The sequence below is a fragment of the Synchiropus splendidus genome, chromosome 6 (genome assembly GCF_027744825.2).
Source record: "Synchiropus splendidus isolate RoL2022-P1 chromosome 6, RoL_Sspl_1.0, whole genome shotgun sequence".
Taxonomy (NCBI): Eukaryota; Metazoa; Chordata; class Actinopteri; order Syngnathiformes; family Callionymidae; genus Synchiropus; species Synchiropus splendidus.
The window spans coordinates 18,827,501-18,843,288 of NC_071339.1; the positions used below are offsets into that span (position 1 = coordinate 18,827,501).

Below are 15,788 nucleotides of genomic sequence, written 5' to 3' on the forward strand. Positions count from 1 at the left end.
CCTTAATAACAAAACAGATCTTTGCAAAGAAAGTAGCGAGTGCTGAAGTGTTTCAGAACACAGGATCTGCTTGCTTTGGTGTGAGTCCAGGGAAACTGTGCCACTTCTTAAAATTCCTTGGACCCACATGTTCAGGGCCTCATGCCCAACTAATGTAGCAGCACTTCCATTTAATAGTTCACTACATTTTCCACCTTTCCATCGTTTCCTTTATTTCTGCGGTTGGGTCATTAATCCCAAGATGGCTCGCTTGTAAACCGACGCTGGATTGTGCTGAAATGGAGCTGGGATGGCTTCATTCACCGGCCCAGCGATGCCAAGTGCAACACAGGAGATCACAACAAGAAGTGAAGCTATTTCTACTCCCACAATCAGACCTGGACTAAATCATCGTGCTTTATTCCCTCCCTCTTTGCTCTCTGTGTTCATTGGATAACAAATGGATCACAATCCAACGTAATGCTGAAACACTTCAAGCTTTTGCCGGCTTGTTCAATGAAAACCCGTTTGAATAGACTTTATCCCAGGCATAAACCCTCTTCTTTTCACGGTGCTAACCTTTCTTCTCCTCTTGCCAAAATCATCAGAACGTATCTTCTAGCATGGGGCTGCATGAATGTACTTTTCCCCTCCATCCACAATATGATGTGTTTCCTTTTTTGTGTGTGTTTTGATCCTGCTCTTGCGGCCGGGCCGCGCTGTGGTGAGGAGCCGGTTCGAGTGGCGCTCCTGTATTATTTTTGGCAGCAGCAGTGGTTGGTGGCTGCTGAGGAGAAAGGAGACAGGAGCGGGAGGGGTGGCGAGAACGAGGGGGTAGCGTGAAGCCCCAAAACGGAGACAGTTTAAGGGATTTCTGCTGCGACGTAATGATCGGAGACACTTGGATGTGTGCTTGTGTGCACTTTGTTCATTCAGCTCGGCAACAAACACCTCATTTACATCGTCTCATTTTCAGACCACACAGTCAGCGTTTGCTAATATACTAAACATGTGAAGAAACTCTTGAATTTCACATAAAGGCGAGACAATCACTGGGGAAATACATTTTCATGTCCGCCTCTTTCTTTTGCTCATGCTATGGCCAGGAATGCTGACACGCTGTTTAGCTATTTAATAACCGTTTCGCACAAGGTATTCATCTCAGAAGTCTGGAATTGTTTCGATTATCAAAGTACTTTTTGTTTGAACGTATAAAACAGATATTAAAATTACATAGCAAGCTAGTTTTGACTCAAATATTGACTGTGCAACTACTGAGGAACTGAATAATTTTGGGTGAGTGTTTATGTTTTCTATCTAAGATGATAAGGTTATACACTTTACTTTGTACAGGAAGTAGTTTTTGCAAAAACAATGTCTTGTTTGTAGCAAGTCAGCCAGTACTTAAATGATTGTGATTATTATTGTTAGAGTCACTGCCATAACGACTACTAGCACTACTGCCACGTGACGCTTGAGACAATATTGTACATACTGTATGTACGCTGGTTTCATGGTGATGTCACCCGTCGCCGTAGAAGCATTTTGCTCACATTCCTGGGCGATAAGGGTAAAACAAAGATTTATTTTTTCAAATCCTGCCACTGCTTTCACAGATCATAACTTCCTGTTTAAGCTACATGATTATTTTGGGGACAATAACGGCAATGTCAATGAACAGTGACCTAAAAATGTACACTTTCCCCGATTCAAATCAGCACGTTTCTCTCCCTCCGCTCGGGGAGTCCGTCTCGAGACCCGCTGCCTGCCCAGTGGGTCTTTAAGGTTTCCGAAAACACCATTTGAAAAAGATTTTCTCTGTCTTGGCCGAGGATCAAGAGAAAGTTATTACTCTGCTTTATTTATTTATATATTGTGGTGGTAATGTGTGTGTGTGTGGTGAGTGATGTGTAATGGTGTATGTATGTGTGTCAGCCCACAGAGATATTTCAATTTCTTCAGAATATTAAATAAACACGCAGCTGCAGCAGCTACAGCGAGCCACTGCTGCCAGTGGGTTTGGGGTTGGACGGGTGGCGGTGCTGGTGGTGGAGGGGGGGGAGGGGGTTTGTGGCCGGGGCTCAGGGGGGGTAAGGCAGCTCATGGTCAGGGCCCCCGCCGGACACACTGGCGCCTCGCTCTGGAGGACTTCTGAACCACCACACTCCTCCACCAAACTCCTGCCAAGGCTGGCTCACTGCTCCCACTTCCAGTTTGGATCACCCCCCTCTTTCTTCTCCCTCATCTCTCTCTGTCTCCCTCTATCTGCACCGTCCTCCTCCTTCTGCCAGTCAACTCGCTAATTCAGGTTATGCATATTAAATAACCTCTCCCGTGCACTGACCCCTCCCCAACCCCAGAATCTTGCAGTCCAAAGAAGCGTTTTGCGGTTTACGATTTGAAAGAAGCAGGAAAACAAGCCAATCTAAGCTTTATGAGTCAGAGAATTAAGGGATATTTTTGAAAGACAAATTGGCACTCATGACGCTTCAAACCATAGGATGTCGTAACAGACTGCTGTTTTAATAATTCAGCAGCTTAAGTGGAATCCTCAACCTATTATGTAATTAGAATGGTCAAGAAAACATTAAGTGCGTGTCATTTGAGGGTTTAATTGAGCTTAAGTAATGATTTTTTTTTTTTTGCCATAAGGCAGTTTTAATTTACAGACAAGTTTATCTAGTATAGTTACTTTATCTGAGGTTAAAACCATTTTAACCAATGTCCCGTCACCTCAGTATTCAAGCTCGGGCAGTTGGGAGTGGATCATTTTTGTAAACAAATGTTCTATTTACTGGTCATCCATGATGTGAAATGCTAACAAACTCATGGCTAGTTTGATCAATTGTGGTGCAACAATGTTGGACACTTTCATTAACAGGATCTCACTCAGGGAGCTCAGGAATATGGGTCTTATTCGATTATTATGCCGATGGACGGGCCGGTCCCGGCTACACAGGGTGAGAGGCCGGAACACTCCCTGTGCCATCGCAGGGACGCAGCTTAGGAACACTCACGTACACACACGCACGTGATGGTGTGAATAATGGCTGTAACCTTTGTACTGTAGATACAAACTCCGACTTAAAATAAATATGTTTACCAATAAAAACAGTTTAAGACTTTGGAAAATGTCAAATAATTATTTCATTTTTCGCTTATTTTTTATTAAGATAATATCATGATATAAGGTGCTGCATTCAAAATAATAAAATGAAATAAAAACACGAACTAAAACTCATAGCAACATAATGATATATTTACCATGTGTTTTGTACTCAATAAGCATTGAAAATGGTGTCGTTTTAATTCATATATTATGCTCAGAGATACCCAATAGCTATAGAAATTTGAACTGAAACTATTAGGACAAAAAAATATATGCATAATCGGTCATCATGATCTTATCGTGTAGCTGCTTCGGCATATTGGGTTTTTGGATGAGAAGGAGCTTCTATAGCACGTGCCACATGTGCTATAGAAAGAAAAACCTTTTGTTTTTTTTGCTTGTAACCCTATTGATCATTGATAGATACGTTGACATGGTAAGACAACTAATACAAACAAAATAAATGAAATGTCAATCACTTAAAAAGAAAAACGGTGCCATTTTCTTTACTCAATTTCCCGCTGGAAGTAATTTGTCATCCGGAGCCCATTAAACTGGAAGCATATTATCTTTTTAAAGGGCACCGAGCCACCCACAACCCTCCCACAGCTCCTATAAACAAAATGGCCTCATTTAGCGTGCGTTTCATGTACTGGGCATTAAAAGGAGGATTCCCTTTAAATTTGAAAAGCAGCTCACGAGCGAGTCTGCGGGCGATTAGCCTCTGAATAAAAACAGCTTTTACGCTGATGAGCGGGTGTTTTTGAAACTTCACTTATGTCATAATGTAGTGTGGTTAGACAGGAAGTGCTACACAAAGACGTGCTTGGTTGACTGACCAAGAAATATGATGGCTGGGTTTATGATTGAATGTGTATATCTGTTTATTATGATAACTGCTCAACTTCACCTCCTCTTGAGCCACTGATGCTAATAAAACATGAATGAATTATTCTGTGCCTTTCATTTGAGGGAAAGTTTTTCTATCTGAAAGGCAACATAAGCAGCGATAAGGGTTCGAGTCCAACTTCAAGATCAAGGAACAAACTTAGAGCTTAGTTAAGCTAAAAAAAATCGGACATTTCCGCCCCATCTTTCTACTCAATATTAATGCCCAGCATTCATCTAATTATATAATTTGCTTTTGAGATATCATTGACCACTTTGGGCTCAATCGGACAGCAGGTGGCACTAGTGTTACAAAGCTCCTCAGAGAAGCACTAGAGATGGTCATCTGTGATTCAGTTATTCAGTTTAGATCAAATCAACAATGAACAATTACATTGCATTACTGTCAGTCTGCTATTGCCATGTCAATAAATTAAATGTGAATATCAAAATAAATCTAAGGTATAGATTCCACACATACATCAGAATATGTTCAAAATATGTTCTGTTTGTCTGGGTTCATTTTAGATAATAAACCAAAAATGTGAAATGACCAAGTATTATTTATGAGATTACAATGACCAAGAAAAATGATTTTTATCGGCATATGGCCATCGTCCATGGGGGTACACATATTATTTAAATGTTTAAAAATCACATCATTACATGTATTTAATAGGTAATGAAATAAATAATGTTAGAAAAAGAATCAAGAGTCAAAAACACTTTGTATGTAATGGCTACCAGCCCCTCTTATTGATATATTTGTTTATTTAAAACACAACCCTTTGGGTTTGTCGGGGGATACTTGTCTAAAAAAATCGATTTTACAGGGGATACAACACTGGAAAAAAAGACCCACTTGTACGTGCCTTACTGGTCATTGCTTTCCAGTAGCTCCTGCGTCTCCTCTGGATTTTTCTCCTGCTGCACCGATGACACCTCTTTCCTTACCAGTTACTACCATTTGCACGTCGTACCTGAGTCCCAGAGGCAGACAACCTCTCACACTTAACTTAAAGATGATAGAGAGTCACCAAGAATGTGCTTTGGGAGGAAACCAGAGTGCTCCTCACTTGTCTGTCAATTCCTGTTTTAAGTCAAATGTTTGAAATCATTTGAGAATTGAAAATACAGTTTGTCCGCACATCTCTAAGAACGCTGAGGATAGTCGTGTGTATTTACCCGCTCCTTCCTGTCTTGAAGTGAGATGACTCGTTTTGATAACCTCTGTCGACATACTGTATATCTACAGCACTTTGACCCCTTTACCTCTTGCCCTCTCTTATCTGTTGTGTTTCCTTCTTAACCTCTCTTGTATTCATCCCGACCTCCGCTGCACTTCAGGTCGCGCTGCGGTTGACTCGTGTTGTTGTGTCTCCAGGCCTCCAGGCGTGCAGACATTCTTTCCTCCATTCTTCCACTTACCCACCTGCAGACACCTGTGCTTTTGTTCCCCAGAGTTTCCACAGTGCCGGGGAGCGGTGGGCACCACAGCCTCGGGCCGTGTCATTGTCTGACTCGGCCATTCAGTTAGAAGCAGATAATGGAGGGAAAAGCACAACATTAGCATTTCGGCTTAGTACATTACAACATGTTGATTTAAGGAACTTTGTGAAAGTCGAAACCCCCCGGAGAAATTTATGAAGCAAAAGTTAGCGGAACATTATATGGCTGAGGGGGAAGCTAAACACAGTTGGGGTGACGGTTTCAAAAAGGGTCTTTGTGGGTTACCTTTGTTTCAGTGATGGATTTAGCAGTCATGTCTGGACCCGCATCAAGTGGTTCAACCAAAGTGATTTCCTCGCTTCATTTTTTACTTGATTTCATTTCACGTCCACTTTTTAATATACTCATAAATCAACAATCACAAAGCACTCGGTTATGAAACAAAAATATCTCATATATAGTGCATCTAATAATACTTAATGGACTTTGTCATAGGTCACCATGCTTGGTTTTCAACATTCATAACATCTTATAAATGCACTATTAATACATTATAGATGAAGAAGTTTTTCCAAACATTCATTCTGATGACCTTTTGACAGAAGCAAGCCGCAAAAAGCAAAAATATGTGCCAAAAAAGTTATTATCTTCACTCTGTTTTTATCAGGGTTCCAATGCGACAACAGACCTGCTGTGATTCTGAGTAGAGCCAGCATTGAGAGGACACAAGACGATTGGTAAGAAGAAACGTTTTTCAAATACAGCATTTCTCGAAAAGTTATCGGAACAGTAAAATCTACCTGAGGTGTTCTTATTAGAAAACTGACAGCTATTGGTCTTCCCACTTAAATATGGCTACACATGGGACAATAAAAGTGATGCTCTGAGATGAGATCTACTTTCTTTCAATATCACTCCTATGGTTCACGACCTACGGCCCATTTAATAATATAATATTGGTGAGACTGACCACCAGCAATGTGGACTTCCCATGGTGCAACTGGGTCCAGGGATTTTAATGTCGGGGCACTGTGAGTTAGGTGGTTCTTTCACTATGGTGTCTGTGAAGGTTAATTGCCTTGCAATGAATCACATCAGATTGTTTCAAAGGTTCAGCAAGACAAATGTAAAATATTCTTGCTACAATATTTTTCCATTCAGAATTCATTTGAAACACATAAAAATGTAGGATATGTATACAACAAAATGTCATTCTCAACTTGATATAATCCAGTACGATCACATCAAACAATTAAGAAATGAATCCAACATTTAGTTAGGCAGTGTGTTTTATGGACTTCTTGTTAAAATTTTTAGACGAAAATAAGCAGCTTGATTAACATGAATATATTATGCAAAAAGTTGCCTTGATTTCTTTTAAGGAGATCGAGCTGGATATTTTTATCAGTGCATTGTGAGATGTTATGAAACTGATACTCATACAGTACGAGGCTGGAGGGATGTGTTCCATAATGGCCTGCAATAGATAAGAGTTACAAATCTTTAACTAAAAAGTATATCAACCTCTGCCAATAACTCCCCTTATAAAGCGGTGCAAAAAAAGAAACCTTACAAACACAATCACGCCGCATTTTAATATGTTATTATTACTATTTACATCACAGCAAGACTGACAGTGTACTGGAAATTGATATAAAAAACAAACATATATAAAAGCTCTTGCATTACATTTACCATGTGCCGCATGTTTTAAAATAAATAATTGCCGAAAGCCGAAAGCAACGAGAGAAATAAATGCGCGATTGAGGATAACTTTTGCTGGTATGTTGCGCCGACCGTCGTCAGTTACCAGCTAGATGAGACAATCCGGTTTGAATCCGAAATTGGCGAGTCAATATCGGTCTGGCGTGAAACGTCAGTGGGATTTTTTTTTCAAATTTATTTTTCCCCATATAAAAGTTATTATACTGCGTACATGATTTGAAATTGTAAAAAAAATGTATAGAATACAGGGAAAACGTAAAAGTTGACAGGTATGGTATATTCCCGAATTTCATAGTGACGTGGTTGCCTCTCAACAGACTTCATTTAGACCCCAAACACTTGTATTCTGATCCCGGAGAGTGGACAGTTGAACTCTTTCCCTCCTTGAATCTTGGTGGTGGGAGGCAACCATGTATCAAGAAGCCCCCAGTCGTCTTTAGTCACTAATCCTTTCCCTGTTTGTAAGACGGGATTTCAACACACTCTCTCACGGACTAGCAAGATGAAACTTTTATGATACTTGTGTAGCGCTGCTTGCTTTTATGAGAACCACCAGGACGTTTTGCCACTTCAACTTTAAAGGTACATTCGTCACTCAGGAAACCTTTTCACAGCCATTTACTTTTATAAAAAACCGTCTGGAAATTGTTCATTTCAACCCCCCTATATTAGCACTTTTGCCTCTAAAGAGCAGGTTGGCACCTTGCATGGCACCATCAGTGTGTGAGAACTGTTGAATGTGAGCGAGTCTTAAACACTTTGCGTGGTCAGTAAACTGCTATATAAAGTTCAATATATTGCACCGCAGGGTAATGATTCAAAGCTGCCAGAATTTTGGCAACATTCCTTGTTAAATGTTTGAATAAAAAAGTAAAAATAAAGTGAAGGCTACACTACCGCCAACACCCATAGGGAGTGTCTGGATGAACTAAGGGGAAGAGCGGGCGGCTGCAGGGCTTCCACTGACCATCCTCTGAACCCCCCCAACCCTCACTGGCCGTCCTGACACACCCAAACCCCAATCCCCCTGTTTGCCTTTTATGTTGTGGACTCGACCGTGCTCCCTCTTCAGACCACCGTAAACATGCTGGTCCCTGATGACAGAGTCGGCCTTGGGACGTTTTATATAAGTTGACCTCAACTACAGCTCATTACAAGCCCTAAATTGGAAACATGCCGTACGAGAAGTGTCACAAAAGAAGAAGCTTCTGAGGGGCTTTGAATGTCGGGTGTTCATGAAGGTGTAGCTGCTGCAAAGAGAGCTGCTCACGGCAACAAAGGACGAAGAATAAATGGATCATGCCAAGGGTGTTTCTCTTGTCTTCCTACTGGGTAAAGGATGGAGTTATTTAGAAGGCAGTGGTGAGATAAAAAAGAAAAAGAAAATGTGGAATTGCTGCAGTGCATTATAGATTCTTTATATATTTATATATTCATGTATATAAATATATCCCTGTTTTATTTGAAACCTTTATTTTCACCTGTCAACCACGAGCATGGCTCTTCAACATCTGCTCCACCTCTCATTTGGTTTTCCCCGAGGCCGTCCTCATTTTAGTGCCCAGCGGGGCGTGCACCTACCTCAAGTATTTTTATTATTTTACAGAAGCCCAACAGGAAACAACCCAGAGAAACTTTTTGTGAGTTTCTTCATCCTCTGCCCTGCGTCCTGCTTTAGTTCTCCCCCTTTATTTGAGGTCAATATTGCATCCTCAGCTCCTAATCTTCTACTCTCTCTGCAGTCACTTCACTGTAGCGTCGCTCGCGGTAATTGCTTCTGTGCAGCGGCAGAGTGGAGTAATTGTCTTGAGTGGAACTGGACGCCCTCTGAATGAGGGTCATTGTCCGGACCTAAGACCTCACCTGAGTGCACGGCTTTGTTAGTCGGGGGAAAGATAATCAAAGAATTTGCCCGGCCATGTAAGGTGGAGATAAAGTCAGAGGGCGGAGGTGAGGATGGAGAAGAAGGAGCTTTGTGTCCCTCTCTTGCTTCATAAGTCAGTTGTTTTCAACCCAAAACAGCAACAACTTAATAGTAGTTGCATGAGTTTCATGTACCAAACATGGAAGGTTTTATTTTTATCATATAGTGATATGTTTTTGTGCAATGACAATAAAGAAAGTCTAAGTCTAAGTCTAAGTTTCTTCTCTAAGTATTGTCATTTATTGGGTAATAATTCCCAGTACACAAGTTCTTTGTCAGCTCAAGTAGGTGAATAACTAACGAAAAATTGGGATGCGATTGCTTGTCAGCAAAAAAATTGAGACATAGTTTGAGGAACTATTCTTAGTAATGTTTTAAGCAACAAGATGAAGCCTCATTTTTGACATACAAAAACATTTTTTTTGGTATTTTCATTTTCAAGAGTTTTTTTCTGTTTACAAAATTTTGCCAAAACACAATTGTTTCCTACTCCAAATTTATATTTGCATGAGAATATCTTAATCTTTATTGTCCTGTTGGAATATAAACACATGTATCAAGTGAATATGTGAAAGCAAATTAAGATAAAACATCAGTTAAGCACATGAGCTGAACATGTTTTTACTCTTGTAAGCACCACAAACAATTCCACATCATCACTCCTACTTGGTGTGTTCCTTAAAATGCACCATTTATTACACATTCTTTCCAAAAAAATCAGCAGATGATAAGCTAAAGAACCCTCTGAAAAGTTATAAAAACAAGCAGGAAAGTAGAAAAATAACACACCCCATGTACTCGATGAAAATATATAGTATTTACACAACGTTCCCTTAGCTATCGCTGAGTGTGGAAGATTTCACAAGGATTATATAGTTTACACAACTTCATGATCCATAAATAAATCTGACTGGAAAAAAGAAGAAAAAAAATTCTAATATAACTAATAAATAGGAAAAAAAAACTTAATTTAATGCCGTTTATTTTTGGCCAGCTTAAGATATCTTGATCTCCAGGTATTATATTTCCGTGCAAGACAATCTGCCATTTATAATTTAAGACATAAATTACATTATTTACGTAAATAAAGAATTAAATTAGTCAAACAAAAGTGAAATGTCTCTTTGGCAATAGTAAGAAGAACGTTTGAAGAAAAATAAAGTCTCTGTAAGTCAGTCTTTTCCTCAGGCATGCGACGCTCCATCAGCTCCATCATCGTAACCATGAGTCTGCTGCTCCTAAATCCACTTTCCTTTTGCGGCTGCAGAGATCTTTTCCTTCTGCTTCTGCAGATTAAATTTCCTCGGCGGTTTGTCTCATTTGAAAGGCAGAAAATGCGGGTAAGCATTAAAATGTGTGCGTGAACGTGTGACTGCTCGCACACTTCTCCCCGTGTGTATGAACGCGTTGGACATGCGAGCGCGCACGTCTGCAGCTACAACAGAAGTGACTGTCAAGTATTGCTGTGTTTCTGCCTCGTTCCTGAGTGAATTCATCTGAGATCTCGAAAGAAGCAAATGACTAGGAACAATGACAACACATGGGGCACCAAAATATCTGTTGGATTAAATGATGTCTGGAGCAAAGAAAACTGAGCTGTGATTAAGAAATATAACTCTCTGCTTAGAAAAGATAACAAACATTGATGGAAGAGAACCAAATATGCAGATAATCTTGTCTGTTTGGTGTCTGATATTCCTTGAACAATAACCTCCTCACAGCAGACACACTGTATTTTGTGCTTCAATCTAATGCTTCTCTGTACTTGCTGATCATTTATTTCCACTTTTGAGCTCAGAAATTTTAATGTTTTCACTCAGGATTTTGGCAGAAATGTGATTGTTGCGACAGAAGTCAGATCTCCAAGAGTCCGCTGCTGCTCTCTACTCCGTTGCTGCTTCCTGTTTTCTCGTCTCCGTTTGTGATGGGATCAGCACCAGGGTTGGTGGCGCTGATGTTGAGCTCTGTGGTCTCCTCGCCGTGGCCATCCGCGTCTCCTTCCATCACTTTCCCCTGAACCGCCGAGTCGGCGTGGGTCTTCTGGTGCTTGGAGAGGTGGTCGCTGCGGGTGAAGCGCTTGTTGCACAGCAGACACGTGAACTTCTTCTCCCTGGTGTGAGTGCGCACGTGTCGCTCCAGTTCGTCGGAGCGGGTGAATCGCTTCCCGCAGAAGAGCCAGTTGCATACGAAGGGGCGCTCGCCTGTGTGCCAGCGCAAGTGGGCTTTCAGGTGGGAGGCCTTCCCGTAGACTTTTCCGCAGCCGGGGATGTGGCAGCTGTGGACGGGCTTCTTCCTCAGGGTGGCAGCTGAAGCCCCCAGCCTCTCCAGCTCCTGGCAGTTAGGGCAATCGCATGAAGACCTTGTGGGCGCTCCGCCGCCACTATACCCCGCTGATCCTCTCGCAGGCTTCAGACCCATGGAGCTGTCAATCAGCCCTGAGCTCTGCACAGGCTTCGGCTTGTACATGTCCTGGGGCAGCATGTGCTGGGAGGACTGGAGGAGGTGTGAGGATGAGCCCAGGCCCACCGATGGGTAAGGAGCCGGGTTTAAGGGGGTGAAATCTGCGCTGTAATTGGGCAGCTGTGGGCTGAGAGAAGCTTGCGGGGCGACGGGCTGCAGTGAGGCTTGGAGACCCCCATCTGTCTGGGACTGTGAGAGCCAGTTGGAGTTGGGGTGGACGTCCCACCATGAGGAAGTGGCATTAGCAGGAGCAGCAGTGATGCCAGGATGGATTCCGGCTTTGTACCACGAGCCGTATGGGTGCGTCATATCCAGGGAGGTATAGACACTGGTGAGGCAGTCTGCCGTGGCATGGGACTTGGACACGAGGAGAGACGGATCCTGCGACGCTGAGGTTTGGAAGGAATGGGTGAAGGGGTTATACTCAGAGGAGTACCCTCCAGCTGAGGGAGGGGGGCTTCCATTTGGGGTCAACAGTCCACCGCCGCTACCACCTCCAGCTGTGGTGAAGGAGCCAGTGTAGGAGTCCAGGCCGGTCCCATCCGTGGGCCGCCCGTTCTTAGCGGTCTGAAGGTCAGAGGTCATGTTGTAGGGTTTCTTTCCTGGGACGGTGCTGCCGGTCTTTCCGGGTGTAGCCGAATCCCTGACTGGACTGGTGCTGCCAAATTTGTTACAGGTAGCGGTTAACATAGCCAGAGGACTGGAGCCATAGCGTGCGTCTTCCTGTGGAGCGGAGAAGAGAACATGAGACCGTCTGCTGCTGCTGTCAGTGTCAAACTCTAATCACAAACGGATGTTGGGCTGCTGCCGAGTCAGTCCATGCAGTTGATGTTTTCATGATGCCCTGTACCTCAATGTGGCTCAGCTAGTCTTTTCATACATTAATACATTTAAACAAACAATTGGAATTCGACACATTTGCATTATTGACTATTTTGTTACAAAAAAAAAAAAACCAAATTGTGGCACATACATAGGTGAGGTGGTTAGTTATAGCATGTGTACACAGTACACAGTACTTGGTTGGATTTCATGACTTGTGAGGAGCAGAAGTAAATGCTGGTTCTGCTGAAGAAAGTTTCTCTCACTAATAATGGACTGTGACCAACAATAAGCCGCAGAAGTGGACAACTCCAACATCCAGTGACCCAGCGGCTTTTGCTGACGGTTTAACATCCTGAAAGAAGGCTCTGATACCTTCTGTTAGGTCACTCCTTATCTCATTTAAGTGTTTAATGCTAAAGTTTTTTTAGGAGACAATATTCAATATAATGCTTTTTATCTATTTTCTTTTGTAATACAGTAAATCATTCATCATTACTTTCAAACATATATTTTTAGTATTTTGTATTTCTAATACTTCTAATAATTTTATCAAGTAAGGGTTTATTCTGTTGGTTAATATTATGAGAAGAATTGGTTAATATTGGTTAATATTATCATATGATTTTGCCATTGTTCCAGAACAAGTTTTAATTATTGTATTCCAATTGATCATCCTGTATTTCTATGTAGCATAGTTATTGAATATTTACTTCCTTATTATTGTGACATTTTTTAAAGATCTGCTTTCAACAAATGTAAAGTCATTTTGATCAGATTTATGCTTGTGCATCTTCATGTTGACGTAAGTTGATTAACATGTCAGGTTTGTAAGGTATTATAATATAATATAATATAATATAATATAATATAATATAATATAATATAATATAATATAATATAATATAACATAATTTTATATTATATTATATTATATTATATTATATAATTTGTACTTTTTGAATTTTTTCGCAGTTAATTATATTGCTTTTTTTCATAATATTTAGTATCTTTCATTCAAATCTTAGTCTTGTATAATATTTTCAGTGTATTGCCAGCAAATTGTGTGACTGGAATAAATTAATGCACAATATATATTGATATATTACTATGTTAGTATTACTATTCAGTTCATATTGTCACATTTTTTAAACAGCCATCTTATGTTTCAGTCGGTCTGTTAGATTATAAATAATGTTAATAAACTATACTTAACTTAAAAATGTAACTTATAAGTTTTGTTTTGGTCATTTCATTTTGTTTTCATTACATGATGAGTTGAAATGTTCTGCTGTCATATTTCACGTGATCCTTCTTTATTTGGAATGCGGGTGTTCTTTCGGTACATACATTGGCTTACTATAGCGTTGATGCACCATCGATGCTACACTGAATTATAAGGAGTTATCACGGATTAAAACATCTTACCTATAACTTGATTTAATAAAGAAGGTATTGAATTCAACGTCGATACATATTATTTAAAAGGTTGAGGCAGCCTTCTTCTAATGTGACTTCTAAAAAGGTCAAAAACCTTTCCTGGAGCGCATATGAACTCTTTATCAAGCTGCTTTGTAGTTCATAAGTGACTGAAACTGACGCGAGCCAGCTCACAAAAACAAAAACAGTGGCTTAGTTCCATGCAGGGTTTCTGTGTTAAGTGAGGAGATGAATAAAGTTTCTACTTACAATCACATTCCCTACCTCCAGAATAGATGCGGCCATCCCTGAGAAAGAAAATCCTTAGGAAGCGGAGGGAGAGGCTCAGCTCGGAGTCCCGGGACACTGTGGAAATAGGCAGGCAGACACGCGGGGAAGTGTTTTGAGGAGTGGGGAGTCCGCCCCCTAATTACAGCCTGCGGCCTCTTTGAAGACCCAATAAAAAGTCAGAGGAAGGAGATTGGTGGAGGCTCGGGAACAGCCCACCTCCCCAGATCAACGCATGAATGGAGCACTGGCTCATCAATCAGTCACCATGTGGATGCTGGTTCGATTCCCCCCCGAAGTGCAGCAGAGAAACCCAAACATTTCCACATAAAAAAAATTAATATCCCAGACATGATATGAAACACATAAGGACGATAAATAAGAAAAAAATGAAACCGGGGCATTTTATGAAAAGGAAAAATAGCCCAAAAAAAGCAGGCATAAGCTCGGGTTTGCCCACATTATTAAAAACAATTACGCTTCCAGAGCCTGCGGTTTCCATTCAAGATTTTATTGTTCTGGTTTCTGTTTCAAATATTCCCCAGCCTTTCAGACAGCATGGCTAAAAGCTGAGGCAACAGAGTTGTTACATTAAATCAAAAAGATTATCACATCAAATAAAGTGGAATTAAGCCACAGGAAATGTGATGTCAAGAGCGAGAACGCCAAAAACACGAAACGTGATGGTTAGCGACAAATCTGGAGCTCTTTTTCTTGGCTGTCTATATCCGCTACTTAGCCACTGATCGGAAGATTTTGTGAGATCCGTAAGAGGCCAAAATAATTGTCAGTTGAGGGACGACAGTGTGTGGTGAGAAGGTCCAGACTAAGTTTTCAATGCCGGTCACTGAAGGTCAGTTCAGATTCCAAAACTTGAATCAGTACTGAAAGAGAAGAAGTGACCACTGAAGAAGCCCTACCACTCTACTAGGTGTTGTTTCTCACCTCTTGGCAGTGAAGTCCGCCTGCAGGGCAGTTTTTTAAAAAGTCGCTTGGGGTTCAAACGAGATGATCCAACGTTTATGTTTCTGATTTAAAGGTCCTGTATCATGCACTGTTTTGGGTCCTAAGATCCTCAGATATAGCACTGGACTGGCTGTGCATTTTTTTTTACAATATTTAGATTTCACAAAGTGTATGTTGCGTTGTCCAGATTTTTAAGTAGAATGAGTTGAGAAAGATCTCCACGTAGTTTCAGGTTGGCGGCAACAGAAGAGACTGCCTGAACAGAGTAAACTCTTCCTAAACTTCAATGATGAAATGGTACCCCATATAATGATGACATTTTATGAAACAAAACTCACATCATGTCTACACAGGGATCTCATTTCAATTTTAAAGGCTTTGAAATTTGCATAATAAGGGACGTAGGTAGTGCAGCATTTTCAAACTAGTCTGGCAGAACGGTTTCACCCACATGATATTTTTGTGTACCTTTTTGGTGAATGTGGGAACCACTTTGAAAAAGTAGATACATTTCACATGAGCCGGATGCTTGCTGAAGTCGTCCCTCTGGAACTTTGCCAATACCTTCTGTCATTGAAGATGCAGAACAAGCTCAGTTTCCGAGTAGCTCATACAGTTGCAAGTACTGTAAAGTGGTTTGAAAGGACTGTTCAAGGCTGGCGCCACCCAAAGATGTTGGCTTGACCAGTTCAGTCCACTGCTGTTAGTGGGGTGCTATTGCCCATGTTGTTTACATGGATGCCGTGGAGATGTTCCCTT

At 41.1% G+C, this 15,788-nt stretch overlaps 2 protein-coding genes across 3 annotated transcripts in view; both read right to left on the reverse strand.

The window, feature by feature from the left end:
* The window catches only part of prr13 (proline rich 13), a 69,503-nt gene that overhangs the window by 33,117 nt on the left and 20,598 nt on the right, over window positions 1-15,788 (reverse strand). The gene's annotated exons all lie outside the window — the stretch shown is intronic.
* On the reverse strand, window positions 10,880-14,091 carry sp7 (Sp7 transcription factor). Of its 2 annotated transcripts, none has more exons than XM_053867159.1 (2): window positions 14,046-14,091; window positions 10,880-12,257 (listed from the first exon to the last, which is right to left on the reverse strand). In XM_053867159.1, exons 1-2 carry the CDS (start codon window positions 14,079-14,081, stop codon window positions 10,929-10,931), a joined length of 1,365 nt encoding a protein of 454 aa, XP_053723134.1. In that variant the 5' UTR covers window positions 14,082-14,091; the 3' UTR covers window positions 10,880-10,928. The 2 variants fall into 2 exon arrangements, with proteins under 2 accessions (XP_053723134.1, XP_053723135.1); XM_053867160.1 differs by having other exon boundaries at window positions 14,061-14,081.

Coding starts and splice junctions, on each gene's coding strand:
- sp7 (XM_053867159.1), bottom strand. CDS start 14,081: ATGGCCGCATCTATTCTGGAGGTAGGGAATGTGATT. Junction 12,258..14,045: donor TGGAGGTAGGGAATGTGATT/GTAAGTAGAAAC, acceptor TCCGCTCCACAG/GAAGACGCACGCTATGGCTC.